The sequence below is a fragment of the Pleuronectes platessa genome, chromosome 10 (assembly GCF_947347685.1).
Source record: "Pleuronectes platessa chromosome 10, fPlePla1.1, whole genome shotgun sequence".
Classification (NCBI taxonomy): domain Eukaryota; kingdom Metazoa; phylum Chordata; class Actinopteri; order Pleuronectiformes; family Pleuronectidae; genus Pleuronectes; species Pleuronectes platessa.
The window spans coordinates 23,839,241-23,866,303 of NC_070635.1; the positions used below are offsets into that span (position 1 = coordinate 23,839,241).

Consider the following 27,063-nt stretch of genomic DNA (forward strand, 5'->3'; position numbering starts at 1 on the left):
TTGATCGTCAGCTCTGAATAGGACTTGAAAAACAACCACTGAGATGATGCAACATATTGATGTGAGCAGAACGAGGATTGGTTTTAAAGCCTCAGATTAATGACCTGTGAGTTTCGCTTGATGGTTTTTACTGTAGAACAGACGTATGCACAGTCAAAGTATAGACATGCAACCCACTGTGGGATGGGCTTTAGCAAGCTCAACCTGCTCATTTTGTGCTGGATTTGAGACTTGAGTATGTCTTCACAAAATCCGAGAGTTAAATCTTGAAATAAAAAGGTTCCCATTGAAAAACAATGGTTTCTCTAAATAATTATCTGAGTCTGAAGTGATGGCTCATAAGGGTTCCTTAAAAGGCGTTATAGTTATGTCTTATGCAACATTTACTATTAAAAAGGGCTGCATTTCATAAAGAAGTGCACATTATATATACTATGAGAGAGCATTACATATCAGGTTTGCTCCAGCACTCAGGACTGAACCTCAGCTTTAAACAAATGTCTGCTCAGACCAACACTTTTCACCGTCACTGCAATAGAGACGGGAGATAAGTATGGGAAGTTGCATAACTCTCTTTCCAAGTTGGAAAGGTCCCCCAGCCCAAGGTTAATCCATCCCAGGTTTCACTGGGATGGGCAAGGAATGCTGGGAACTGACTTCCTGCTCTCATGGAAGCTTGTGCGGTGGAGGCTCTGCACCCACGGCTCTTTGTGACAGAGAAAACTCTGGCTACCGAACCGCAGAGCAACAATCTGGCTGCCAATGCCACAAATAAGATAACGAGGTGTGTGTGCGAGATGTGTGTGCGCGAAGGGGGAGTGAGTGTGAGGGAATTTAAGGGAAAAGAAAATCTAATGGGGGGAAAAGTGGAGTAAGGCTTGGATGATGAGACGCTATCTGGATCCTGATCTAGAACACAAAGAAACAAACCGCGCTATGGTTCGCTGAGGGGGGAAGCACAGGAAACACTACAGAAAAACAAATCTCGAGCGCGGGCTATCGCTGCCACATTCTGGGTCTTATTACAACACTTGTTCAAGCTTTTTCTCTCACGAAAAAACAGGGTAACAGTGTGTGAAATGTGACATTATCTCTAATTGCCTTCTCATATGTGCTGGCATCCCGGTGGCCTTTTAAGCACCCCATAGAAAATACCCATTTCCCACTCGCAGGGCTGCACTGTGAGGTAGATTTGAAAATATTCACTCGTTTAAGCCGACACGCATGAGAAAGCAAGATATTGCTCTGCTAATAGGGTCTCCCAATGAATAATCCAGATGCATGCAAACATCAAACCATTGCAGAGCTATTTCCTGCAATTAATTTAATCTTGTTATTCTTGAGTCACATTGCCAATCTGAGCCATGGTAATAAAGTTTCTCGCACACAGCTCCGGGTTCAAATGTGCCCTTTGAAGACAACTTCCACATCTCTTCCATCAAAATCTTATGCCCTTCAATTGAAGAATATTACCAGAGGACTTTGTGCACTTGCTTTGCTGATGCCACTTTAGATTTTGTGCGTGATTTATGGTATGATAATGTTTGCTAAAGTAAATCTGGAGCTGAAAGGCTTTTGGCCTATAGGTCCATTTTCCTAATTGCTCTTTAAAGAGGTCATTTTCATTCAAAACAGTGTTGCTAGGTGCCTGATAAATACGTCTTTCAGTGCAATCAACTCAAGACGAATTACATTTGACGGCAATAAAGTACATTGTGCAGCATTAAACTCCCTCTGTAACGGCAAAGCCCTCGTGGGCCATTCCTTGGACGCAAGGCTGCATTTAAACTGAAAAAGCCTGCATTTACAGCAATTGCTTAAAACACAAATAAATATCTGAGAGTAAAGTTAAAAAGTGGTTTTCCTGGCTTGTGCAGGACTGGACAGGAGATCTTTAATCCAGCCACACAGCCACAAAACACTTGCAGTTACAGAAACGTCGACAAGAGAACTACGAGAGGACACGGCCCTGGGAGAGAGTAGCTCTTCAGCTAGAAGACAAATGACGTTGTGTGGTGAAAGCCAGGAGCCCCTGGAAGCCACAGGACCGACCATCCTTCTCTCAACCAGGAAAAACATTACCATTGGAACATGGAATGTAAGAACAATGTACCAAACAGGGAAAACCTTTCAAATAGCACAAGAGATGAAAAACTATAATCTTGTACTAATGGGCATCAGTGAGGCAAGATGGATACAATCAGGCCAGAAAAGATTAATGAGTGGAGAGCTGCTGATTTACTCGGGCCATGAAGATGACCATGCCCCACACACAGAAGGGGTAGCCCTCATGCTATCAAGAGCCGCACAGAGAGCACTGATAGAATGGGAGGCCCATGGACCAAGGATCATCACAGCATCGTTCAGAACAACAAAGGAGAAGATAAAGATGAATGTCATCCAATGCTACGCACCAACGAACCCCAGTGAAGAAGAAGAAAAAGAGGAGTTCTACGACAGGCTTCAGAACATCCTGGACAAATATCCAGAGAAAGATACCACCGTCCTCATGGGTGACTTTAATGCAAAGGTAGGAAAAGTAAACATCGGATATGAGGAGGTGATGGGAACACATGGACTTGGAGAAGCAAGCGAAAACGGAGAGAAGTTCATGGATATCTGCGCACTGAACAAGCTTGTTATCGGAGGCAGCATCTTCCCACATAAGAGGATACACAAAGCAACATGGGTATCACCAGACCACACAACAGAGAACCAAATAGATCACATCTGCATAAGCAAGAAGTTCAGAAGATCACTACAGGATGTGAGAGTTAAAAGGGGGGCAGATGTAGCATCTGACCATCATTTGTTAACTGCTAGACTGAAACTCAAGCTCAAGAAGAACAAGACGGAGACAACAGCTAACAGACAGAAATACAACGTGAGCCTATTGAGGGACGCAGAAAAACAAGGGGAATTCAGACTGAAACTATCAAACAAATTTGACGTTCTCCAGGACCTACTTGAAGACGAAAACAGCATCGACAGTCAGTGGCAACATATTAAAGACGCACTAATATCCACATGCCAAGAAGTGGTTGGCTACAGGAAATTCCAGCAAAAGGAGTGGATATCTACAGAAACCCAAAAAAGAATCCAAACAAGAAAAGAGAAGAAAGCACTAGTGACAAACAGTCGTACAAGAGCATCCAAGGCAAAGGCACAAGAAGAGTATACTAATATCAATAGAATGGTTAAGAGGAGCATTAAGGCGGACAAGCGGAAATACATCGACAACCTAGCCGAAGAAGCAGAGGAAGCAGCAAGAAATGGAAACATGAAACAGTTGTATGACACCACCAGAAAGCTGTCGGGCAAATACAGCAGGCCACAAAGACCGGTCAGGGATAAAGAGGGAAACAGCATTAAAACAAAGGACGGACAACTACACAGATGGGCAGAACACTTTGAGGAACTGCTAAATAGACCCCCACCAGTAAACCCACCAGATATCCCACCAGCACAGACCGACCTCCCCATCAGCTGTGACATACCCAGCAGAGAGGAGATCAGGAAAGCGATACAGCAGCTGAAGAGTGGGAAAGCAACTGGGCCAGATAACATCCCGGCAGAAGCCCTAAAGGCAGACGTTGGTATCACGGTGAGCCTGCTGCATCCACTCTTCAAAAGGATCTGGGAAGAAGAAGAGATACCATCTGACTGGAAAGAGGGCCTTATTAACAAGCTCCCAAAGAAAGGAGACCTGGGAAACTGCAACAACTATAGAGGGATCACCCTACTCTCTGTGCCAGGCAAAGTGCTAAATAGAGTCATCCTGGACAGAATGAAGGATGCAGTTGACCACCAACTGAGAGACGAGCAAGCAGGATTTAGAAAGAATAGGTCCTGTGTCGACCAGATTGCCACTCTTCGCATTATCATAGAGCAGTCACTAGAGTGGAACTCCCCACTCTATGTCAACTTTGTCGACTACGAGAAGGCATTCGACAGTGTACATAGAGAGACCGCATGGAAGTTATTGAGACACCATGGAGTGCCCACTAAGCTAGTGAACATCATTGAAAACAGCTATTCTGGAATGACCTGTAGAGTGATACATGATGGACAGCTCACGGAACAGTTCCAGATCAAGACTGGGGTCAGACAGGGTTGTCTTCTATCCCCATTCCTGTTTTTACTAGCCATTGACTGGATCATGAGAACAACAACAGAACAAAGGAAGAACGGAATCCGATGGACATTATGGACCCAACTGGATGACTTAGATTTCGCAGATGACCTGGCACTACTGTCACATAGCTACCACCAGATGCAAGACAAGATCAATACACTCGTAGAGACTTCCTCACAAGTAGGACTTAACATCCATGAGGGAAAAACTAAAAACATAAGGATAAATACAACTAGTACGGAACCGATCACCCTTGGTGACACCATGTTAGAAGAGGTAGAGTCCTTCACCTACTTGGGGAGTATCATCAGCAGTCAGGGTGGTACAGATGCAGATGTAAAAGCTAGGATAGGTAAGGCAAGGACATCATTTCTACTTCTCAAGAACATCTGGAACTCTAGAGAGATACGGGAAACGACTAAAATCAGAATCTTTAACTCCAACGTAAAATCCGTCCTGCTCTATGGGGCAGAGACATGGAGAATCAATAAGATCACAATAAATAAAGTGCAAACCTTCATAAACAAATGTCTCAGAAGAATCCTGAAAATCTACTGGCCAAACAAGGTCAGCAACAACGATCTGTGGACAAGAACAAAACAACCCCCAGCAGCAGACGAAATTGGACGAAGAAGATGGAGATGGATCGGGCACACATTACGCAAACCAGAGTCAAACACCACCAGACAGGCTCTGACCTGGAACCCTCAAGGAAAGAGAAGCAGAGGACGTCCTAAAAACACCTGGCGCCGGGACCTTCAGGCAGACACAAAGAGACTGGGAGGCACCTGGTCGCAGATAAAAAAGAACGCCAGCGACCGTGAACTCTGGAGGTCCCTTGTCGACGGCCTATACCCCAGCAGGGGTGCTACAGGCACTAACTAACTAACTAACACAGCCACACAGTCACACAAACACAGACACACACAAACAGTAACAAACTATCACATTGTGTGAAGGGAGGGAGTAAAAGCAGTAGCAGGAAAAGGCCTTGCTGGTCATGTCTGCTCTAGAAAAGCAAACTGTAGTAACTACTGCTATTAAAACTTTTGCTTAAAATTAAGTCAAGATGTGAATCTTACTCGTGTTAACTATGTTTTAACTATATAACACCTAAATCATACATTTTCTTTGAAATAAAATACTGAGCTTAATTATAAATTTTTCCCATGGCTGCCATCAATATATGAAAAATATAAATGTTAATTAATTAACATTATTAACATTATAAAACATTATTTATAACTAACCTGGAAGGCTACTAAGCGGTTAAACTCAAGCCAAAGGTAAATTTGAATTGTTGCTGTCTCAGCTTTTGAATTTAGTGGGATTTATGTGTTTTAGTGGTAATACTATCTTTATTTCAAATTATATGAATTACAATACATACATTAATAGTCACAGATAGAGAGGCACCTATAGCACAGTGCAAACAATTTTAATAAAGATCAAAAGCTGAGGGCAGAATCTTAAATTTGTATTTATCTATATTATACCTAAAAAGACAAACAAATGAGGATTTTATAGCAGCATAATCTCTGTGTCTGTTAAGCAGTTTGCCATCCAGCCTGAAAACTGTGTTTCCAAGCCTTTTTTTTGTTGTGTTGCTTGCTGTGTCTTATTCTGTAAGCCGATGACAGCTGTCGAGAGTATAAAAATCAAATTATCATGTCACACATGGAATACACAAAACAGCGTTATGGAAGTCTGCAGGAACCAAACGTCCCAGAAGTTGAACCCTGATGTTTTCCATTCATCCCTTTGAAATTATATCCTGACCAGATTCTGGATATTGTACAATAACTGGGGTTACTGACAGCTTCTCTCCATACTGCAGCTCTGCTCGGCAGAAAACCCCCTAACCCAAACCCATCATAGGCTCCGACACGCCCTGGAAGATTTATTTTGTCTGCTAAGATCAGATTTGTATGAGCCACCAGTTTCCCTGTAAAAACTCGACACTTATCAGACTTTTCAATACTCGAACAGAATTATGTGTCTGAAACTCCCCAAAGAAACTAATGACACGTCATAAACTCACCTCCTCAGCGTTTTCAGACCATATTTCATAACCCAATCTCAGAGCTGACAGCTAGAGGGCAACCAATCCCCACATAAGCCCCTTCCCCCAGTATCTGATCCAGTCCTGGTGAGATGGTCCATCATATCTACCCAAGAACTCCCATTTTGCCTTTCCTCAGGCCCCTGTTCACTTTGAACACTGAGCTTTCATCATCTCATATTTACAACCAATGTAATCACTTAAACTGATTACCAGAGTTCACAGAGGAAACAGTTTAATTTGCCTGGAAAGAAATGATTAAGTCATCTCAATTGGTTACAAAACCAAGTACAAATTCATAAATCTTAGAGCATGTAAAGATAATTTTGTCTTGGAAGGCACAGGAGGTTTCAAATCATTCTCTGTCTTTGTTTAGCCTCGTAACTGGCACAGTATGGATCGAATCCAAAAAGAATATGGCTTTAATCAGGAAATTATCAACCTTCTTTATACTTCTCTTTCCGTTCTGGCGGCATTTACTATCACAGCAGCAAACCATAATTTCACCAATGTTTAGTTTCCCTTCATAGATACGATCCTTCTCTCTGCCAGCTTGACATTTGTGTTTGAGTTGGAAATTAAAAGTAAATCTAACAAACAAACAGAAATCTCAAGAGCAAATCAAAATGTTTTGTTTTTGTGAATCAGAAGCAGAGGCTGCGGTGGGGTAGTTGTTTACCGCTGTCAAAAATGACCTTTGCGAAATTCTTTTATCTATGCCAGCACGTATTTGTGTGTGTGTGTGTGTGTGTGTGCACATGCATGTGTGAATGATATACAAGGCTTTTATGCCTGTGCGTCAGTAATTTTCATCCTCTATGTCACCTATGGGAGCTTGAGAAATACTAAGTGTCGTTTCCCATTGTTTTAACTGCCAAACCAGTGAGAAAAAAATAAATAATTTAAAACTCCTACGCACGCACTGTGGTGGACGTTCCTCAATAACCTCGCAAAGCCAGTCAGGATCTAGCGCTTTTTCTTTTTCTTCCCCATCATCCCCGCTCTCCCTTTACCCTCCATGTCCCTGCGATGCTATTTGAGGCTCTCAGCAATAATAGAGCCGACTGCATGGTGCAGATCCAACTCAGAGTTAAGCGCTATTATACGTATCATATTATTAGGCTTGCACTCCAGAATAATATCTCCTTGCGGAACGGCAATATGACCACTTGTCCAACTGATGCACTGAAAGATAATCACTCAAATCCATATCCAGGGAGAAGGAGGCCAAAGCCAAAGCTCCCATCATCGGTGTCAGAGCTAATATCTTTGTTTTGGAATGGGCGACCAAACTCAAGAATATGTATACATTTACACCAGGGAAGGTCTGCAACATGAAACAGTTTCGTATTCCTCTGAAATCAAGCCTTTTAGTCAGAGATTTCTCCTATAAAGTAAAGAGACATTAGTACTTTGCTTGCCCTGAGGCTGGGTTATCTATACGTTACCCTATAATCAAAGAGGCCATGACCTGCTGGAAACGAGCAGTGCAGCGATGGTCAGCACAGGCCAAGTGATTTCATCCACTAACGGCCCCTTCGCCATTGCAGGAACTGAAGGCCTAATCTTATCTCCATCGCTTGCGGTTTGTGAAAAATCAATCGGTGACCTCAAGGAGGCATTAAGACATACGGTAAATGGGATCCTATACTGCTGAAAACTGTACCCGCTCTCCTGTTACCCTGTCCCTCGGCTCCACGCAGACAGTCAATTAATAACTCCTCGTCGGACACAGAGAGTTTGGTGGAGGGCAGGCAAAAAAATAATAATCCAAACAATTTTGAAGAAGATTTGGGTGGATTTAGGGAAGGTAAAGCCGGGGGGAATTTTTTGCCGGCTTGTCTTTTTCATAAACAAGCCAAAGCGGAGGCCATTATTTGTGAGGGAAGGAGAGAACTACTGGCGCCAGTGAGATTTGATTTCAGTGGCAGAAATTGGATTAGCAGCCATTAAGGGCCTCCTCACACATACATTTATAATGCTGTGAAGGGGAAAGGATCTGTAGCCAGCCAGCGCTCTCGTTGCTCACACACACCGACAACTCCTCTGTCTGGGAAAAGGTTACGGACTCTGACACTGATCTATGCCGCTGCCTGAACTTAGTTTTCACTTAATTTATAGGTGGGACACAGTTGCACGACCTCGGCTGACCCAAAGCTCATGAAGGCTTGGGGGCGTGGGTAGGCCCAAAAATGTTTCATGGTGCTTTGTGCTGTTGTCCGGCTGCGGGGAAACGCTGCAGAAGGCTGATTCGACATTCGAGGAGGAGGAGAACATGATACAGATGAAAATAATGCTTAAGTGTAAAAAAAGGCAGAAACAGATCTGGACGGAGTGAATAAGCTATAATATTACTGCGGCAGAGACGCAGACGTCAGATGTAGGAAAAAAGAATTCAGCCTTTTGACAGAGAGGACAATCATTTACACAAAGCTCATCTTGCCAACCAACTGACAAGAGGCTCTCTGCACAGCATCACTTAGCCCTAACAAGGTTACTCTAGATCACACTCTTTCATTCACTCGTTCATCCTGTCATTCCCTTTCCCCCTTGCTCTGCTTACTATCACTGCACTGCTAGGCGAGAATGATTTGAAACATACACATTCCGATTTAAAAAGCTAATGTTGGGATTAGGTCGGTCGTTATTTTCTCATCTATGACCCAGCGGAGGATCCGCGCGCGGAAGATTAAAAAAGCAGGTTAGCTCACCGCTCCGCTCTCTGAAGCTTCGTTTCACTGACAATAAGTTAAAGCGAAAATCCGACTCGGAGATTAGGGTCTCTAAGCACAGAAGTCCCAGCCGAACATGCATGACTGGCACGGTGATTAATACGCTGGATGGTCAGTGCAGACAGCACGCTTTTTCCCCTCTGGAGAAGGTCGATCACACCAGCTAGAAGCAGCTGCAGCCTGTCCTGGAAGGTAACAGAACAGATGATGACCAAGCACATTAAAGTTGCTCTCCATTAATGTTTGAGCTCAGAGCCCAAAGTCATGCTCTGCTGCATTACACAATATGATAACTGTTCCCTTGTGCCATTTGGGTTCCCACCTATGGCTTGAGCGCTCCAAGGTAGGTTATCAAGTGGAAACCTTTCATGACAGATGTGAAATTAGTGCCAACTTCCAAAAAACTCAAAAATAAATTCTGGCTTTCCAGAGCCGTTTCCTCTACTGTACATGAACTTAAACACTAACACAGTTTCTCATCCCAAGTGTTGCAGTATGGAAACTGCTGGTATGATTTCCCTGCTTTCCAACATCCACATTGATGCTGCATCGCATGTCAGCACTGCATTGTAATCCCCTGAATTGCGAGATTTTCAGTGTTGCTCTGATTTTCAGTGTTGCTCTGAAGCTATTCATTAAAACTCTATAATCATTTGTGTGATGTTGAGCAAATTCATCAAGAAATTGAATCGGTTTCTCGTTACTTACGATATACAAGACAGGGAAGTTAAATTGCTAAGCAACAAATGTAAAGATTTAAATGAATGAAGTCAAAAGTTCATTTCTATCAACTATGAAACAGATTCCAGAACGACATCACATCTCTGCTATTTAATAACCTTCAAAACAGTAAACAGGAAAATTGTGGCTTAACTAACCACCAGCCTTCAGTTTTTCAGTTATTAGCGGCTCCAGTCCAGTCAGGAAATCCAGGAAGAAAATTAAGAATATTGATCTATAGAGCTCGATAGATTTTTGGGGCGGATGCTGACATGAGGGAGTAAAGAATGACCTTTACCAATATATTGCTGATACTTATATTTAACAGAATGGCAATGATTATTAAGATGTGGTTATTGAGCCTTATGACAAAGAAATTCAATTAAGGCTTGATATTTGACAGTTTAACCATAAATTGTATTATTAATAATATATAATAGAAAACACAATACAACCAAATATGTAGAACTTCAAAATAATACAGAATGTGTTTGTTTCATGTATTTCATGTGCCGACATTTTTCATTTCTCCAGTTGAACAAAAGCTTTTTTAAAAGCATCTCATCACCCCATATTCTCTCATCAGACCATATTCACCACCTACTGAAAGAGCTTCACACAAACGTCACCTCAAACTATGAATGCCTCTCCCAAGCTGCAGTGAGCATATGCCTCATCCCCAGACAACTGGTCTCAGCAACAAGGGCTAGATTTCATCATCCTCGCGGTGAAGTGGTTCAGCCATTATTTCTAAACGTCTGGTGGAGGTACCAGACACTGGGAAGAAGAAATTAGGTCTGAGAAGTTAAATCACATGACGTGATATGGTTTCTGGGCTGTGACATCCTGCCAACTGTTACGGTTTCCCCACTTCCAGTGGAAGCTGCCAAAACATGGAGGCTTGAAGTTTAGTAAGCACACTGTCGCCCCCTGGAGCAATGAGAGGTCACTGGCGTGGCAGCCTGCTGTTCATGTGACTCAGCCTCTGCAAGAGTCACTCAATGTGCCAGCTCATGGGGTATGATAGTCACTCTTCATTTTTCAGTTCTGAATCAAGGCGTATAACTGATAATTATCAACATTTTTCACCACTAAATGGACGCTCGCTATATGGCAGTGGCTTTGCATGGTGTCATGACGGTAACGTCAGCAGCCAGGCAGGGAACAGGCATCACGACCGGCTGATGCGCCTTGAAACCGCAGGACTCTGAGAGAAGTGAGCAGCCCCCCTCTGTGGTCTGCTATCTCCCCTGACTGGCTCATCGACACATCTGGGCCTAAGTATATGGGGCTCTCCTGCCCCACGGGCACTTGGGTAAATGAGGGATAATTAGCTTTAGTTGACCTTAATGAATGGCTTAATGTTGTGTTTCATTTCTGATGAGAAAAATATAAAGCTCAGCACTTATCAAAGGGAGGCCCCGAACTGATGTTACCGAAGGCTAACTACTGGTGTGGGTCTGAGTTTTTATATGTGTTGCATGCCCGGGGCCGACGCAGAGCAAGCTGGGGATAACTGCAGCATATGAGGGAGTGGTTTCAAATGTATCCGCAGATCCGCAGATCAGCAATCCTGCTGGGATACACAGTAGCAGATTCATCATTCTGGCTGGGAAGTTATTACAGATGTGAACTCTGTTTGTCGTTACTCAAGGATAGAAAAAGCTCCTCGCACTCCGCTTTTGATTTCCATAGCTTCTTTATCAAGATGAGATCTCTATAAAGGCTTTGATCCATCTTATAATTCCAGCAGGAAGTGTCTCGCAGAGTTATGATAGTCATCCATCTTAGTTTCCGATAAGTGTATTGCTTTGGGCTGATGAAATTAATCATTTTCAACTGACACAGGATCAATCGGGGATTTATTTGTTCTATTAAATAGTCGATAACAAGCTGCTCCCGCTCTCTTCTGTCCCAACAGTCATCTACATTTTCATGTCTTTACACTGATTACCTGCAGTATTACTTGCCGCCACAGCTCAATACAGTTCATTATCTTAGCAATACCATTAAGACATACAGGCTAATAAAAGCTTGACAGTTCAGTTTAGTGTTAAGACACTCTACCTTTTCTATTTCCCGGCAAATCAGGCTTGTCCACCGTCGACTGATAAACACTCACTCCAGAGGACGTCACAAGGCTTTCTCGCTCACCCCACCAGGATTAAAGTGTGAATCTTCTAAAATCACCCTCATACTGACGGTGGATCCAGGCAGGAAACACACATCCTGCCATAGACCTGATCTCTTTGCACGATTAAACAAATATTCAGAACACTTATTTTTTATCCCAGAAAGGGGATCTAAATTTCCAGGATCTGTTGAGTCTGAGCACTCCGGTAAAAAAAAGGGGTCAACCCCGAACAAAAGGCCCTGGCCCTGGCTGAGCCCCAACCCATGAGCCTTTTAAATCTTCATGAACGATCCCTCTGCATTATAGCCTATAGCTCCACTTTATGGAGAGGAATAAAATGGTTGTTAACACAGCCATCAGAATCAGAATCAGAATCAGAATTCTTTTTATTGCCTTGTATATTTTCACATACAGGAAATTGCCTTGGTGTGGTTGGTGCACTTTACAAACAACAATATAAAAACATGAGGGGCGACGCAATAAGGTACACTACCAGTAAGAGGCTTTCTGCATCCCTGTGGGGTTATGAGGTGGAGGAGGGTTTCAATCAACTTTGTCAACTGACAGTTAACTACTAGAACACTGTCAGCCAGGCAGTTCATAACTAAAATAAGATACACTCAATAGCTTACTTACAGGGAACAAGGTTATTTGCTTCCAAGACCAAAAGCACTCATCACTTCATCTACGTCAACTGTATAGTACAGTATATCTCAACTGTGGCTACATCCATACTAATATGTTTTAATTTTAAAACGTTCATTCTTACATGCCTGAAAACTCATAACAAGTAACCATTCACGTACACTGTGAAATTGCGTGCCAGTGTAAAAAAGGACACAGATTGTCTTCTCAGCAGTAGGTTGTTAGAGAGAGACAACAACTGAGAAATATAAGATAAGTTGTTTCTTTTTCTTGGACCGACGACAAAGTGAGTAAGTGCTACAACATTTTTAGTTCACCACTGGTGGTTGAGTCGTGGCTGATCACAATCAATCAGGAAGCGAACACGGGTAACTGTGTCATTGTTTCCCAACGTCAATGTTTCTGCCCGTCCATACTACAACGCAGTCCCGCAGCTTTCAAACTAAAACTGAAACTTCTCTCTTATGCGCTGTAAACGAGACAGTGGCAATGCCTTTAAAAAGTCAAACGTTGTGGCCTAGTGCTGATGTGGCCTGTGAAGAACCAGCCTCGGATGCTAAATAGCAGTAGAAGCCACAGGCGAGGCAGGTGAATGGTGACGTTAGATTGAAATACAAGTACAATGTTATAGTTCTCCTTTCGTCCTTATAATTAAAAGAAACCAAACAAGAACAACCATTTCTTCATTTCAGGTCTTCTGTACAAATTGGGGATCATTCTGATTTATAATTCCTGATGTCACCTTAGCTCTGTTAGCCAGCTTCCCTGATAAAAACTGATCCAATTGACTGTTCTCTGTAAAAATTGAATCAAGAATGCGGTTTTCCAAGACCACAAAATATGTACCTACAAATTAGTCAACACGCTTGACAATGTGTGATCCATACTGTGAGCAAATCTCCACTGTGCATGTGTACAGCAAGATCTGCTCATACACGTATACACATCCGCTTCATTCTGTAATTCCATGTGGTCTGCATCCTCCTGGTCTCTGTGGGTCTCTCAGGGAACAGGGGGGAGGATATAGGAGGAAATTGTCCAGCATGAGTCCCTCTTTATATCTCATTTCTGCCCAAGTCCTTTCATCCCCCCTTCTCTCTAGTGGGAGACTCCAGGAGGAAATCCCTCACATGTTTGGACACGGAGCACAACTGTCCCAAAACAGGACCAGACCCTAACGAGCGGGGAGCCAAGCTAAATCAGACGGGCTTAGACACCAAAACAGAGACAGGGGCCATCAGGATCATGCTGCAATCCCCGTGCAATGGCCAGTGATGAGGGAATCAAGTCTGGCCGGCACTTTTTGTTTTCTTTGATTGTTGGACTAACTCTCAGAGGACACTGTTGTTCCGACTCCTCTGATGAGCCAACAGACTGAACATATTTTTTGATAAAAATAGTTCATAGGAAGAAAGGGGTGGTGGTGGCTGGGGGAGAGGGAGTGTTTGAAGTGTTTGCAGAGATCCTGTTGCACAGGGAGAGAGGTAAAGCCAATTCAGGAAGGGCTTGATCCTCTCTAAGGCCTGTGCTGCATCAAACACTTGTCAAACACCAGGCAGACAGACAGCTGAGTGGCTCTGACAGATCTGATCACAGACACGGGCAATAAGAGTCACCGCTACTCAGGTCCTCTATGCAGGCAAAACTCTCCCGCTCTGGTCAATAATACCCCTTCCCCTCGCTCAAACACAAACAGAGGGCTTTAAGGCATATGGCAGACATTTCCCTCTTGTTTTAAGCAGCGTATGATTACAGTGCAATTTCAACAGTCATTTCAGGGTCTCACCTCGCAGAGGAGAGGTCTGTGTACTCCAGACGGCAGCAGCATCTGTCAGAGATGCAGTCGGGGAAGGAGAAAGGAATTAAATCAAAGGGAGAGTTAAGCTCCCACTAATCCAAAAGAACTGTCTCAAGGCCTGTCAGGATCACGGTCCTGAACCTCTCCACCCAGCAGATAGCAGCACATATACTGAAGGGATCGATATGGTACCTGTTGGGTTTCATGACACCAACCACTCAATCACATCGTAAGATTGTCCTTAGAGCATTCATGTTATGTGCTCTGAAAAGGCAATAAGGTGTTTGTCTGGCATGACGGAGGACTCAAAATCTTCAAACACATTTTGAAAAGTATATAAAGGAGTCAAATGCCGATACCACTACATGAACACCTACATACCTAAAACTACTACAAATTAATAAAGCATGATGTCAGGTATAAATTAGCAACATTATACGACATATTTCACTGCCTACATTACAAATTCAACACACTAGGTATTCTCAGCCTATTTGGCTGCAAACCTGGTTACATACCAAGGCTCAGTAGTCATTCCTGTTCTAACAACGACTGCTTATAATTACAGTATTATAATGTTCATAGAAAGAATTCCACTTGAATTCAACAAGAGGGAATCTGAAAAGAAGAGAACGGAATTTTTCCCCACAGGATGTCTGGGGTTTTGCTACTTAGCTTCTTTTATTTCTCTATTTTCTTATTATCTCTTATTGTTTTTCTGTGAATGTGTCACCTGGCTGTACAGAGGATCAGGGCACCCAAAGAGTTATATCCACACATATCCATTAATACAGATGTAATAAATTAGGCATTAGGGGACTGATATTTATGAGTCCGTGCAATTTTGTACAGATCATAATTAAAAATCTAGATCTAGTGATAATGAATGTGGTTCATAAGAGGACTGTTGGACCTTGTGCGTACTCTGCAGAGTCACATTCTAGTAGATATTATAGCAGTTTCCAGGTTGGTGTACTGCCCCCAAGTGGCAACTAAATCAATTAAAGCAGGTTTAAATGTGTAATTCTGAATGTATTCATATTGGCTTCACTGGCTCCAGACCAGTGTTTTCTCTTTTTGATACAGTGAGAAAACACAAAAGTGTGATGATGCATTTGCTCCTTTGGGGGGAAAAGGCTAACCTGTGACATCACCTTGGTGTTGTTGCTATTTCATGTTGATGAGAGTATAGACCTAGTGCTCCACAGCCTTGGTAAGTTGGCCCTGGCCTCTACTTAGCACTAATGGCTCTGTTCTTTGTCTGCACCCTACTCCTGTGTTTGTCACTGTAAGTTCACACACACAAACAATACACACTCAATCTCTCTCTCTCTCTCTCTCTCTCTCTCTCTCTCTCTCTCTCTCTCTCTCTCTCTCTCTCTCTCTCTCTCTCAGATTTACACACAGCCAAGGGCCAGCAGGCCTATACTTGCTGTCTTGTTGTGTCTGCATGTCTGTAGCCTACACTTGGTCCACACGTGAGTGGGTCAGAAGCCACAGCCTCTCTCTAAATCACCAGCTGTAATTAAAAGCTGTGATGTCTCCATAAAGACGCCCGCCAGGGAAGAAGAGGAGAGGAGAGGAGAGGAGCTCAGCTCAGCTTCTGGTAGATGAACCAGTGCAACTGTGCACCAGATGTTTTCAGGCTTCCCTGATCGACTCTTCGCCTTCCTTCTTTTCTCCTCCACCCAGACCACTGGAGTGGGAGGACTCCGGTGCAGGGAGCACTGCTTCGAACAATGTGTGCCACGCGCCAACACATCCCTCCTCTGTGGCGTGCACATTGTTCCTCAAACAGCCACGCACTGTGATATGTGATCCATATGCGACAGAGTGTCATTCAAGGGCAAGACGGCAGAAGGAGAACAGAAACAGGGACGAGGAAAAGAGTAGATGTTACCTGACTTGCTCTGCCTGTGAGGTCTGTTTTACTGTTTGTCTGTGTCTGTTAGGTTTCTGACACCCTTGCTGCATAAATGTGTGTGTGTGCATCCTCGTCTGCTCACTGATGAAAGTGTTTGCGGCCCACAGGAGAGCTGGCAGCAGGGGCGGCCTGGAGGTCTGGCATACAGAGAGAGGAGGTGCAGACTGATTCTGCTCTGAACAGCTCGAGTTATCTAAATATGAGGTGAGAAACCCTGACACTTCAAACTAGAGGTCAGACTAAAATGAGGACTGTGAAAAGCACTGAAGGAGAAAACAGATGATACTCTGCACCTGCATTTGATATTTGATCCTGCTTCAAAAAACTCAGATAAAGGTTTCCTAGAATGCCCTAGCCCATCTACAGAATGTGGAATAGCATCGCAAATTACGTTAAGATCATCATGGCGCGATCCTAATCCATTCTCATGAAATGTTTTAATGCAGGTGGACCAGGTTTCATTACAGTTTTTACAGAGGACCACTCCTGAACCTGTCCTGTAAAACCCTTTAGCACCAAACTATATTGATTTCTCCGTTCGTCCATCTAATATAAAGAAGGCGATAATCACCAACTGTGGTCCGGGGGAAAACCTACGTCGTATAACAAGTGGAAATCTCTGCCTGGTGGTCATAAGATATTTTACAGGAGCCCTATATACGAGTTGAACCGTACTTCAAAGATCTCATCACAAGCTGTTGGCATCCATCCCTGTAAAGACACAGACCGTGTCTTGACTCTTGTAAAAAGAAAACAGGGTGGAACAGCACAAACGGCCCATCGAGGGAACATTCAGCGACAGTGTGCGTAACGGCCCTGACCGTGTCATTGGCAGTATCAGCCCATATACTGCACAGCGGGGGGAATAGCTCCCGTTTATGGGGGCATGAGAACATGAAACCATTCCTCTTCAGTACAGTATCTCCCCCTCCTCGTCCTCTGCCTTCTTCCTCTCCCCACACCAGTTTGCTGCCACTTTGTTTGTTTGTGTGCGTCTGTTTTTTAAGGGGGTCTCTTGATGTCAGCCCATATGCCTCATTTCCTCTGCCAGATAATGACAGACGAAGCCTTGCTACCAACACAGTCTTCTTCTCTTTGACAAAGTCAAACTAAGCAATATGTTCGAGGACATTCCGGTTTTCAAAAGCCAAAGGTTGAACCAATGCACACTTCACAGCAAAGTGAGTCAAACAAATGAGAGCACGGCTGCATCTAATGTGCGTACACAAATCTACACAAGGCAGTTCAGCAAAACCACAACTCAACTGGTCCAAAGTGTGTGAAGAAAAAAAAACTTCACTCACACCCCAACTCTTTCTTCCTGCTTGGAAAAGACCAGATGACAATAATGTGGAGTATGAAACCCCAGTGAGTGCCGCTGACCCCTCCTCCTCCACCTCCCTCCCTCCCTCCCTCCACCCCCTGGTCTTTGAAAGGCCTCCACATGTTTATGGCTCATGGCTGTGGTATGACGATGGATTCTCCATATAAAAGCCAGCAGGATCATGGGGTGTTTCAAATATTGCTCTCTGAAGGCAGTTGCTGACAAAATGACAGCATCCATATTTATTTTGGTCAGAGAGCAGGGGCACTTAGTGGGAAGTTAATCAGAGCCCCCCCCCTCTCATCTTCTTCCTCCTCCTCCTCCTCCTCCTCCTCCTCCTCCTCCCGGCTTCCAGAGTCACCCCCCACCCCCAATAAGGAATGTACCCAGCACAGTGAACTCTCAGAGACTACTGGTAATGACTTTCTCTTCCAAAGATTTAACACTACTACAGTGCACGAGAGGCAGAAAATGAAACACTAAAGTTTGGTTTGGGACGATCAATATAAAGCAAGTGTTGATCGCCTGTCCAGACATGAGTCTAGATAATCAATTTTCATCTGGTTAGGAGGAGATATAAAACTTAAGTGTGGAGACAGATGGAGGGGAAAAATAATAATATATGGCTGGAGATGGAGATTTGCGAATATGGTAAAGCTGAAACAGAACTTGTGTTAATTTGTGACTGTGACCGCAGCGGTGACCATAACTGCCATTGGCATCAGGAAGCAGGACTTGGCCAAGTCAATGACAGGTTGATATGTCTTTCCTCTTCACCCAAACTATTTTTCAATGCAGCACAGTGCAAGGCTTCCAAAACACTCTCCATCATCTCAACTTCACAGTTTCGTAGCCGTTTGTACAGCATGGGGAAATGATCGGTTATCGGTTGCTCAAGTCAGACCTCAGCCCGGGCCATTGACGCTGTTCAAAGGTGGCACTCAGCGAACCTCTTAGGCCTTCCCACCAGCTACTGTGTCAGCCCCTATGGAGCAGCCTTATTAAATGAAGATTAAGCCATGACTCCCCCAGTCACAACAGGCAGCGGTGTGAGGCACACATAATCACTATGACAGGGCGGCTGCCAATTAGTGCTCTCTTTCTGTCCTGGGAAAATGCTCCGCAGTCAGCTCCCGCTGGCGGGAAGACCTGATCCGGATTGTCCGTGATATTACCCAGGCCAGAGATCGCCTTTAATCACCACCGTCATTCCACTGTGTCAGAAATTGGAGCGGGACTTGTTATCTGTGTACCAACACTCCCATTCAAATGTAGTGACTTACCGCAGAGCATACCCAGCTAACATTAATTGGAATAGTGAGATAAGTACATGAAGGAGCAGAAGTGCAAACCTCTGATTTGAAATGCTTTGGGCAGAGTACAGAATGGTGGCTCGAGCGGTGCTCGACTGTTGTTTGGCTTTGACAAACTGCACCATGAGCCCTTCTTTTGAGACAAGAAGCGCATGCTCCATCAATTAACCTCAAGTTGAAAGCATGTGTCTGTTCTAGAAAAAAGTCGGCCTGATGCTATAAGGCTACATCTGACAAAAACACATCCAGAAATGTGTTTGGATGATGGGTTTCCAAGCCAAACACAGGCCAGACTCAGATGTGATCATGCTGAGTGCGTAACTCAAATGAAAAGAAGTGAACGGCATCTTTTGCCAGAGCTCAAACCTCTTGGCCCAGTGAGTGTAAACACCAAAATTGTGTGTCACACGCTCATACGCATGCATGAGCCTTAACTGCTCACTCGTATATAAAGACTGCCAGAAATCTGAGTTGTTTGGTGGGTAGAGTTGTATGCGTTACAGACGAGGTGGCTGCGCTTCCTCCAGAGCGGCTTTTAGGCAATCACTATTGCTCTGTGCATCGTTTTACAGGAGCAGATACTTTGCAGCAGATGGTTCGCAGACGGTGAGGACCAGGAGGTCCACAGCAGTGTGGATTCACCGCAGAACCAGACTGGCTTCTCATCAGTCAACAAAATCTGAGGTCTGGTCAGTCTGGGGTGGATCTGGGTTCACTTTGGTCCCCAGCAGCAGACTGTAGGTGTTTTGGGGCTAAATTAAACAACTGTCTGCCTCACTGTCTTCTCCAGTGGCCTTAAACAGACACAAAGAGCTCTCCTGGCCTTTAAGATTTCACACTGTGGAGGAAGAATTAAGTGGATTTATCCCCTTCCTCGCCCCTGCCACAGAATGTAACAAAACGTGTTTATCCAAGGTTTCAAATGATGGCAGTGGGAATGGACTGAGCGTGGTGACTAGAAGAGGTAGTTATCATGGTTACAATATAAACATAAAATTGCACAGAAGCTATGACAGTCAGTATTAGCGGTGGCTGGAGTCAAACACTGAGATGACTGATGGGACGAAGGGGCTTAGCCTCAGCTGAGCCCAACAGCAGAAATGGTTTCTTTGGTTTCACACACCAGAGATCAATACTTCCACAAATGCCTGTCCAAGTACAGATACATATTATGATGGCCAAAGATAAGCACTGTGTGTTCCTTCTCTCCCATTCTTCCTCCCTCGGCCTCTTTTCTGACTTTTTTCTTTCCATGTGGTCAGCGGGGTAAGTGTAAATCTTCATGGGCTCGTTGAAGAATTTTAATTGTAAATTGAGCTGCATTATTCTGGAAAACCGGGTTTTAAATATGTTTTCTGTTATCAGTTTCAAAATTTGCTAAGCTATAAAGTTTTTATAACTCATAACTTCAAATTGTAAAACTTCTGTTCTTGGTTGGGTTAACTTGGGGCCTGGCCACCTCTGCAGCAGCAAACGCCCCTCTAAAGACTACTTCTACCTACAAATCAAGCAAACAGGGCTGAACAGAGTGTCCCTCCTGTCTGCTACCACTACAGAGACTTTTGTGCCGTCAGTGAATCTGAAAGCCGATTTGTAAAACTGTCGGAAATTAGCCAAGGTTGCAATGGTGCACTTGTGTTGGACTTTACTCCCTCTTAAATCCCAAATCGGGGATTACATTGAGAGCAAGAGTTTCGCGGGCTTTAACATTTTAAGTTGTTTACACAACATCTCCTGTCACTGACATGACAGAAGCAGCTGTAGATGGAGGATTATAGTAGAGTGGGTGGGCAAAAGAGGGGAAAAAAGGGCAAAGTACGCAGATGGATTGATATGCAATGAAGGGCATGGGGGGAAATCAGTTTGTACACCAGTGAATCTGATGACAGGGGTTGCTGGGAAATCTCTGTAGGGAATTACTTAATGGCATCAATATGGAGCTGCTGAGCACTGCAGTGTCATCACTCTTCTCACCTTTCCTCTCCTCTCCTCCCATCAGCTTACAAGATAGAGAGAGGGGGAACCCAGTCTGCTGATGCTGATAGGGCCGGAGCAGCTATTAATAAAGTCTCTTTATTGTTTATGGCCTGTTCAGAGCATCACTCCAGGGAACAGGATGATAGAGGAGTATTTTATCGTCTCCCGGGTAAAATGAAAATGCCTGACGCACATGCTAGCGAAACCACCACAAAACAAGACCAGATCGTCTGTAGGAAAGTTTTCAATGGAGTATTACACTTTTTGGGCGGCTATGGTTGAGGGGGGTAGAGCAGTTGTCTTCTTACCAAGGTCAGCAGCTCGAATCCCAGTCCATGCTGAAGTGTCCTTGGGCAAGATGCTGAACCCTAAATGGCACCTCATAGATATTGAATGCACCAATTGTAAGTCGTTATTATTTGCCAAACTTCAACAAGTTGCTTAAAAGCAAGTTGGCAGTTGGACAAGGTTTGACAGTCTATTACCACACATTTCATTACCTCTGCCAAGGGGGTTCAGATTTTGCCATGACCATGTTGGTTGGCTTGTTTTACAGCAAGATTACACAAAAACACCCGAACAAATTTCCATGAAATTTGGGGAAGAAGGAATCCATTAAGTTTTGGCACAGAACCCAACAATGAGGCGGATACAGTCTTTTTTTATCATTTGCTTTAACAATGATTTTTTTTTAACTCTTTGCAGATTTACCAGGATCCATATCATGCATGTATCTTGATTTTAAAAGAAAATCATATTTCCAGTACTAATAACTCTAAGTATGTGCAATTTGGTGTGGCTCGATTGAACTTAAGGTGACTGTTGGCCCTTGGGGGAGGTATGCACTCTACTTAGAGCCATTCTAGTCTATCCATGTGCTGGCATGATACCAGTATTCTGCTGTTCTAGCTAACACTGGCAGAGAAAAGCAAATGAGTCCCAGAGGTGCGAATCACTTACAGTGTTTACACTGATCAGCAACACATCAGACACAGTTTACACGACTCATCATGTCTCCCTCGCCTCTCAACATACATCATCTGGGCTTTACTTTCTCTACAGGTTTTACAGAGGGATTAGATCTTTGCAGGCAAAGAAGGGAAAAGCAGAATATCATTTATGTTGTCCTTGTGCGCCTCGACTAAGCCGGAAGACGGGGATCTTTCAATGACATCCAATGTAATTTAAATTCGTAGATATGTAGAAATGCAAGACAGGGAGATTAGATAAGCATTGCCATAAATAGCGTCCACCTACATGCTGCTTTCTCTTCTTTCCTGACTCCATTTAATCCACAGCATCTTTATGGTCTGCAGTTATATAATCCTCTGCCTGTCCTAAACATTGGTGTCTGGTGTCCGATAAAAATGATAAAAAAGTGGATTCCTGGACTATCTTAAGTTCCAAGTCATCACAATAAGCACTTCTTATACTCTATTTACATTATACTCTATTTACATTTCTATCTGATTGCAAAATCCATGCATTGAGGTTACAGCTTTCTAAATTCTATCTAAAGATGAAATTGACCATGCTGCATTGCCCTCAGGGCCGATAGTTCACAGTCATTGAGATTTCAAAGGTCACCTCGCGAGTTATTTCATAAAGACCTAAGCCATATATGCAGCCCATCCATGAACCCACTGATCTTCTTCACCGCTTCCTGATCACCTGCATTTGAGAGACTGGCCTCTCCTCCCATTAGACCATGCTTTATTATCAGTCTTGCCGGTTGATTATTTTACAATGTCAGTCAGTCAGGCAGTGGATCTGCTGGGTGTTTTTTTAAGTCCCTCGACTGCAGCTTACATTTTTACATTATATTTATTTGAACTGAAGAGTGTTGCATTTCACTGGCTTTTTGCCAAGTAGGTATTTTTCACTAGATGTCGAGCAGGTGGTGTTTGAGAGAGTGAGTGTGTTTTTTGGGGTCATTAACTACACATGCCTTAGTCTGAAATGTAACTTTATTAAACAGGCCACCACATCCCTTCACGAGCCCAGAGAGCCCTGACATGAAGACAGGGTGACACATTTACACACAGCTTTTAACAACACAACTGAGGCCTGATCTTCCACAGAGACGTAACAGTTACTGAATAAGGAACTGTACTGAGTGGTTTACAATGACCGCAGCACCAGGGAACAGTAGCTGCAAGTACGATGGACATGGGGAGCCTACTGTCGGTTTCTAAAGGCCTGAAGAAACTTGGCTCTGCTATGCGAACAATTAAGGCCTCACAACGACTTCACATCAGTGACTTCATGCTTCAGATAATTGAAGCCAGTAACCATGCGCAACAATGCCAATTTTTAATTAAAGCAGGTCATAAAGTTTCTTGGAAAAGGTCAAGTAGGCACGGTAAAGTCATGAAGGGGTGCGCAGGGGTTGGGGGAGAATTTCCCCTACAGGGGATTTAGCAACTAAATGTGCCATGGAATCACAGTTTCCAACTCAGAGTGCAGGGCCTGCATTGGAAGTGCTGAAATATGAGAAACTATCAGGGTTTATTTCAAGTTTATTTACTCTTTCACCACTTCACAAGATGATCCTCCAATTCAACACTCCGCCAAAAATGGAGAGAAATCTGCGAGGTTAGAATATTTTCCTCTTTCTGTTAAACAATGTTTTTCTCTTTTTTGACAGCCTGAATGATATCTGCCACTGTAATTGCTTCCTTATTTGGTGAATTAAATATTTACACTTGGCCTATCCTAATCCAGAGTTTATGAGGGACGTAAAAGTACATTTAGGGAAAAGACATTTATTTTAAAAGCCTTTCTAACTGAAGCCATCACCTCAAATGCTGTGTTTGGGCCGTCTGAGAGAAATGGTTTACTTCTTGAATAAAAAAATATTTCCCTTAGCTGTATTCACAGACAGAGAAATTCCACATTTGACTTAATGGCCCGACATACACGCTGCGTGCACCGCAAATATCTCTCAAGCTGATGGGAGGAAACAGAGACGGCCATTGAGGAAACCTGCAGCTCTTACTTTTAAGAATTCCACTGAGGAGAGTGAGGGAGATGGGCGAGAGGGGGGAAAAATATACCTCAGAAAAGAGCTGGCTCGAACAGAGCCACCATGGAAAAATACAGATATTTCACGCACGGACTCGTCACTGTGAACCTCAAAAACACAGACGGTGAAAAAACAAGCCTGAGTGCAAGGCACAGGGGTTATATGAGACAGGTGGAACTGAGCGAAGGGGAAGGAGTTCTCCTATGGGAAGACTGGGCTGTTTTCTTTAATATACACCACACTAGTGAAACACTTGAAAGTGGACATGAATGGAGTTGGAACTGACTGAAAAAATTCTCACCTCTCCTGCAGTGCCTCATGGCCATTTTGCACATCCTGGACTCGGCGATGGTGGGACAAGGTATCGTGTCCTTCGGTGGTTTCTTTACAATGTGCCGCGTCCGGGTCTCCAGACCCCACTTATAGCCACAGGTTTTGTTTCTCCTGGTGCATGCTCCCCATTCACTCCACTGGCCCACCTCACAGCCCTCTGCAGAGACACACAAGAGCAGTGATGTACAGTGAACCAAAGCAGAGCATCATTTGTAGTCCACTCAAAGATCCTAGGTCAAGCTTAAGTACAGGGTTGAAGACATTTCATTGGGACCCACTGTAACATCTTTGTGTGTGGTCCCAGCTGAGCTGCTTGTTTACAGGTCCGAAATAAGCAGGCCAGCTGAGAAGTTATAAAATACTATTTACAGGTAAGGAAAGGTGCTAAGAGTGTCCTCTCTTGACACTGGATCTTTTCATGTTTGTACATATCTGTGTTGTTTCACGTACCTCCACACTCCATCGTTTCCTCCAGTGGAGCAAAGCCCTCCGGGCACTTGTCAAAGCAGCGCCCTTTGTGTAGGTAAAAACCCAACTTGCACTTGGTGCAGAAGTCTTTACTGAAGCAGGACTCGCAGTTCTCTATCCTGCACCCTAGAGGAGGAAGAAGAATAGGAGAAAGAGGAGATTCGTCAGGGTCTGATCAAACCTCTCATCTGGAGTTGATCAAGTGCTAAGGGGTTTGGGGAATGGGGTTCTTGAAAGGATTATACTGCCTCTCCTGCAAAAAAAGCCAGCGATGCCCTGTGAATCATTTCTCCCCAGGGCTAGAGTATATTTCAGAAAACTTGTTTTGCCTGACAGACTTTTTTTCCATCTTCCTGTTCCTGTCCAGACCGAGCAACTCTAGTGTGTGACAACACAACAAAAGAGACGCCGAGAAATTGTATCACACTGACCTCTTTTAACGGGTTGCAGCGACTTTCAACAGGCTGGATACAAACACACTCGCTCACATGTTTTAAACTAATGGCGGGCTGCAAAAGGAAGAATACATCTCATTAAAGCTGAATAGGGCAATACACTATTTTATCACTTGGTCCAATCTGTGTCTGTTTCCATTACTGAGGATATTGGTAGTCAGGATTTCATTTGCGTGTGAATGATGGCTGATGATCACAAAGCTGGCCAGCTGTGTGGATGCTTTCGGTTTTGGCTAAGATATAAAAGGGGGAAGGTGGGTTTAAGGGGGGAGGCGTCGGGGGGGCGACAACATTTTGCGGCGCCTTGCCAAACAAATGTTGATGCACTCAGTCAGCAAACACAACAGCACACTTATCCTCCCACGCCACACCCTGCCGCTGCAGATGACACACATGACGCACAGTGCCGCGTTAGCAAAGAAAGGCAATGTGTCATCAAACTCTTACTCTGCAAATAGCACGTCAAATAGCGCAAAATTACAACAGCCACACCAACAGGGCGCGCACAGGCCCACATGATTAGAAGGAGCCTCCCAGTGCAGTCTAATTTATAACGCTCCTCAGAAGCTCTATGTGGCCCTGTCGGCCAAATTGGCTCCCAGTATTCGGGAGCAACAACCTATAACCCGCAGCCACTATCAGGTAGAGTGTAAGCTGCTCCTCTGATTGCGTTTACGCAACTGGGAATTAATGTGCTTGTGCTTCTACACGCATTAACCTGTATACAGAGATTTTCTACATGTGAGAGCGACAGAGGCTGAGGGTTGCTCTTTTATCTGTGACCCTTGCAAGGCCCGAGGAAGGGAAGGTTCTCACAATCACACCCCTTAATTACACCATCTCCAGCTAACCATCAGGCCTCCTCCTCGACATTCCTCCAAAACGAGGGGTCCCTCCCCGCTTTACTTTGAACCCTAAAGTATGGCCTCTGCCCACTCACTCTGGTCTCACGCTTTCCAGACCAGTCTAAACAAACCATGGACACACACACACATATGCACAAGCACACACATACCAATCAGATACGGCTGGAGATAAATCAAATCTGCAATGAAGCTGGGTTCCACATCGTGAAAATATAATTCTGACGATAACTCACTAATCACTGCAGTAGTTCACTGTTTTCTTGTGTCATGTTTGTGTTATTGACTCAATCATCTGGTCGTTTTTAGCTCATCTCAGTATTTCTCTTGCTCCATTGCTCCATTGTATATTGCATCTCAACATATGTCTCAGATCTCTGAAGTGCTGTAGAGATTTTTCTATGGAATGCGTGAGTCTGAGGGAGGTATAAATACATTTTGGTGTTCTGAGAGTTGTATGTCTCTCATACTCTTCATTCTGGGTGAAACTGAATCTGTTAGGCTTGGGTTTGATACCAGACAATCCCAATACAAGGAGCAGGCTAATAAATCACAAAGCTAATTGGAAAGCACAAAGCTGTCTTTTACCCTTCACATTTCCCAAGCCTGTCATCACCTGAGAGACTTTCAGCTCCCAAAACATAAAAAAATAAAAGCGGTAAGAGGGGGGGAAAAGAACATCTGGCAGTACTCTCAAGCACTGAGGTTGTTGTGCAATCCTCAGTTATTGACAGTAAATACAAGCAACCCAGATGTGTGAAATACTGTATCATTGCAGCAGCAGTAGCACATGACAGGCATTTTTTATTTCAAACATCAGTCTTGGTTGCAGTTTTAGATTTAGTGTGAAAGCGCGGATATGCGGTTTTCTAAATAGAAGATAAGTAATAACGTCACTATGTGAGATGGATGAGGTGGATGACACATCCATGCGGCACCATGGGATTTAGAATGCGGGGAGGCAAAGCTTAAGGGTCAGAGGTCATCAGAGAACGAGGTGGGTAGGAAGGGATCACTATGACAGACATTCATCCCTCTGTTCGGTTATCAGGCAAAAGGCTATCTGGGGCAATGGGGGCTATCTGTGACACAGGAGAAGCTCCCACACAGAAAGTTGGAGGGTCTGCAAGCCAAATGGACAGTCAGGCAGCTCGT

General features: G+C 44.0%; 1 protein-coding gene across 1 annotated transcript in view; it reads right to left on the reverse strand.

Moving 5' to 3' along the window:
- Positions 1-27,063, reverse strand: part of rspo2 (R-spondin 2) — a 59,489-nt gene that overhangs the window by 2,351 nt on the left and 30,075 nt on the right. The window contains exons 4-5 of the mRNA XM_053433459.1: positions 24,573-24,716; positions 24,091-24,279 (exon numbers count right to left, since the gene is read on the reverse strand). Of these exons, the coding sequence (XP_053289434.1) occupies positions 24,091-24,279; positions 24,573-24,716 (333 nt within the window). The remainder of the gene's footprint in view (positions 1-24,090; positions 24,280-24,572; positions 24,717-27,063) is intronic.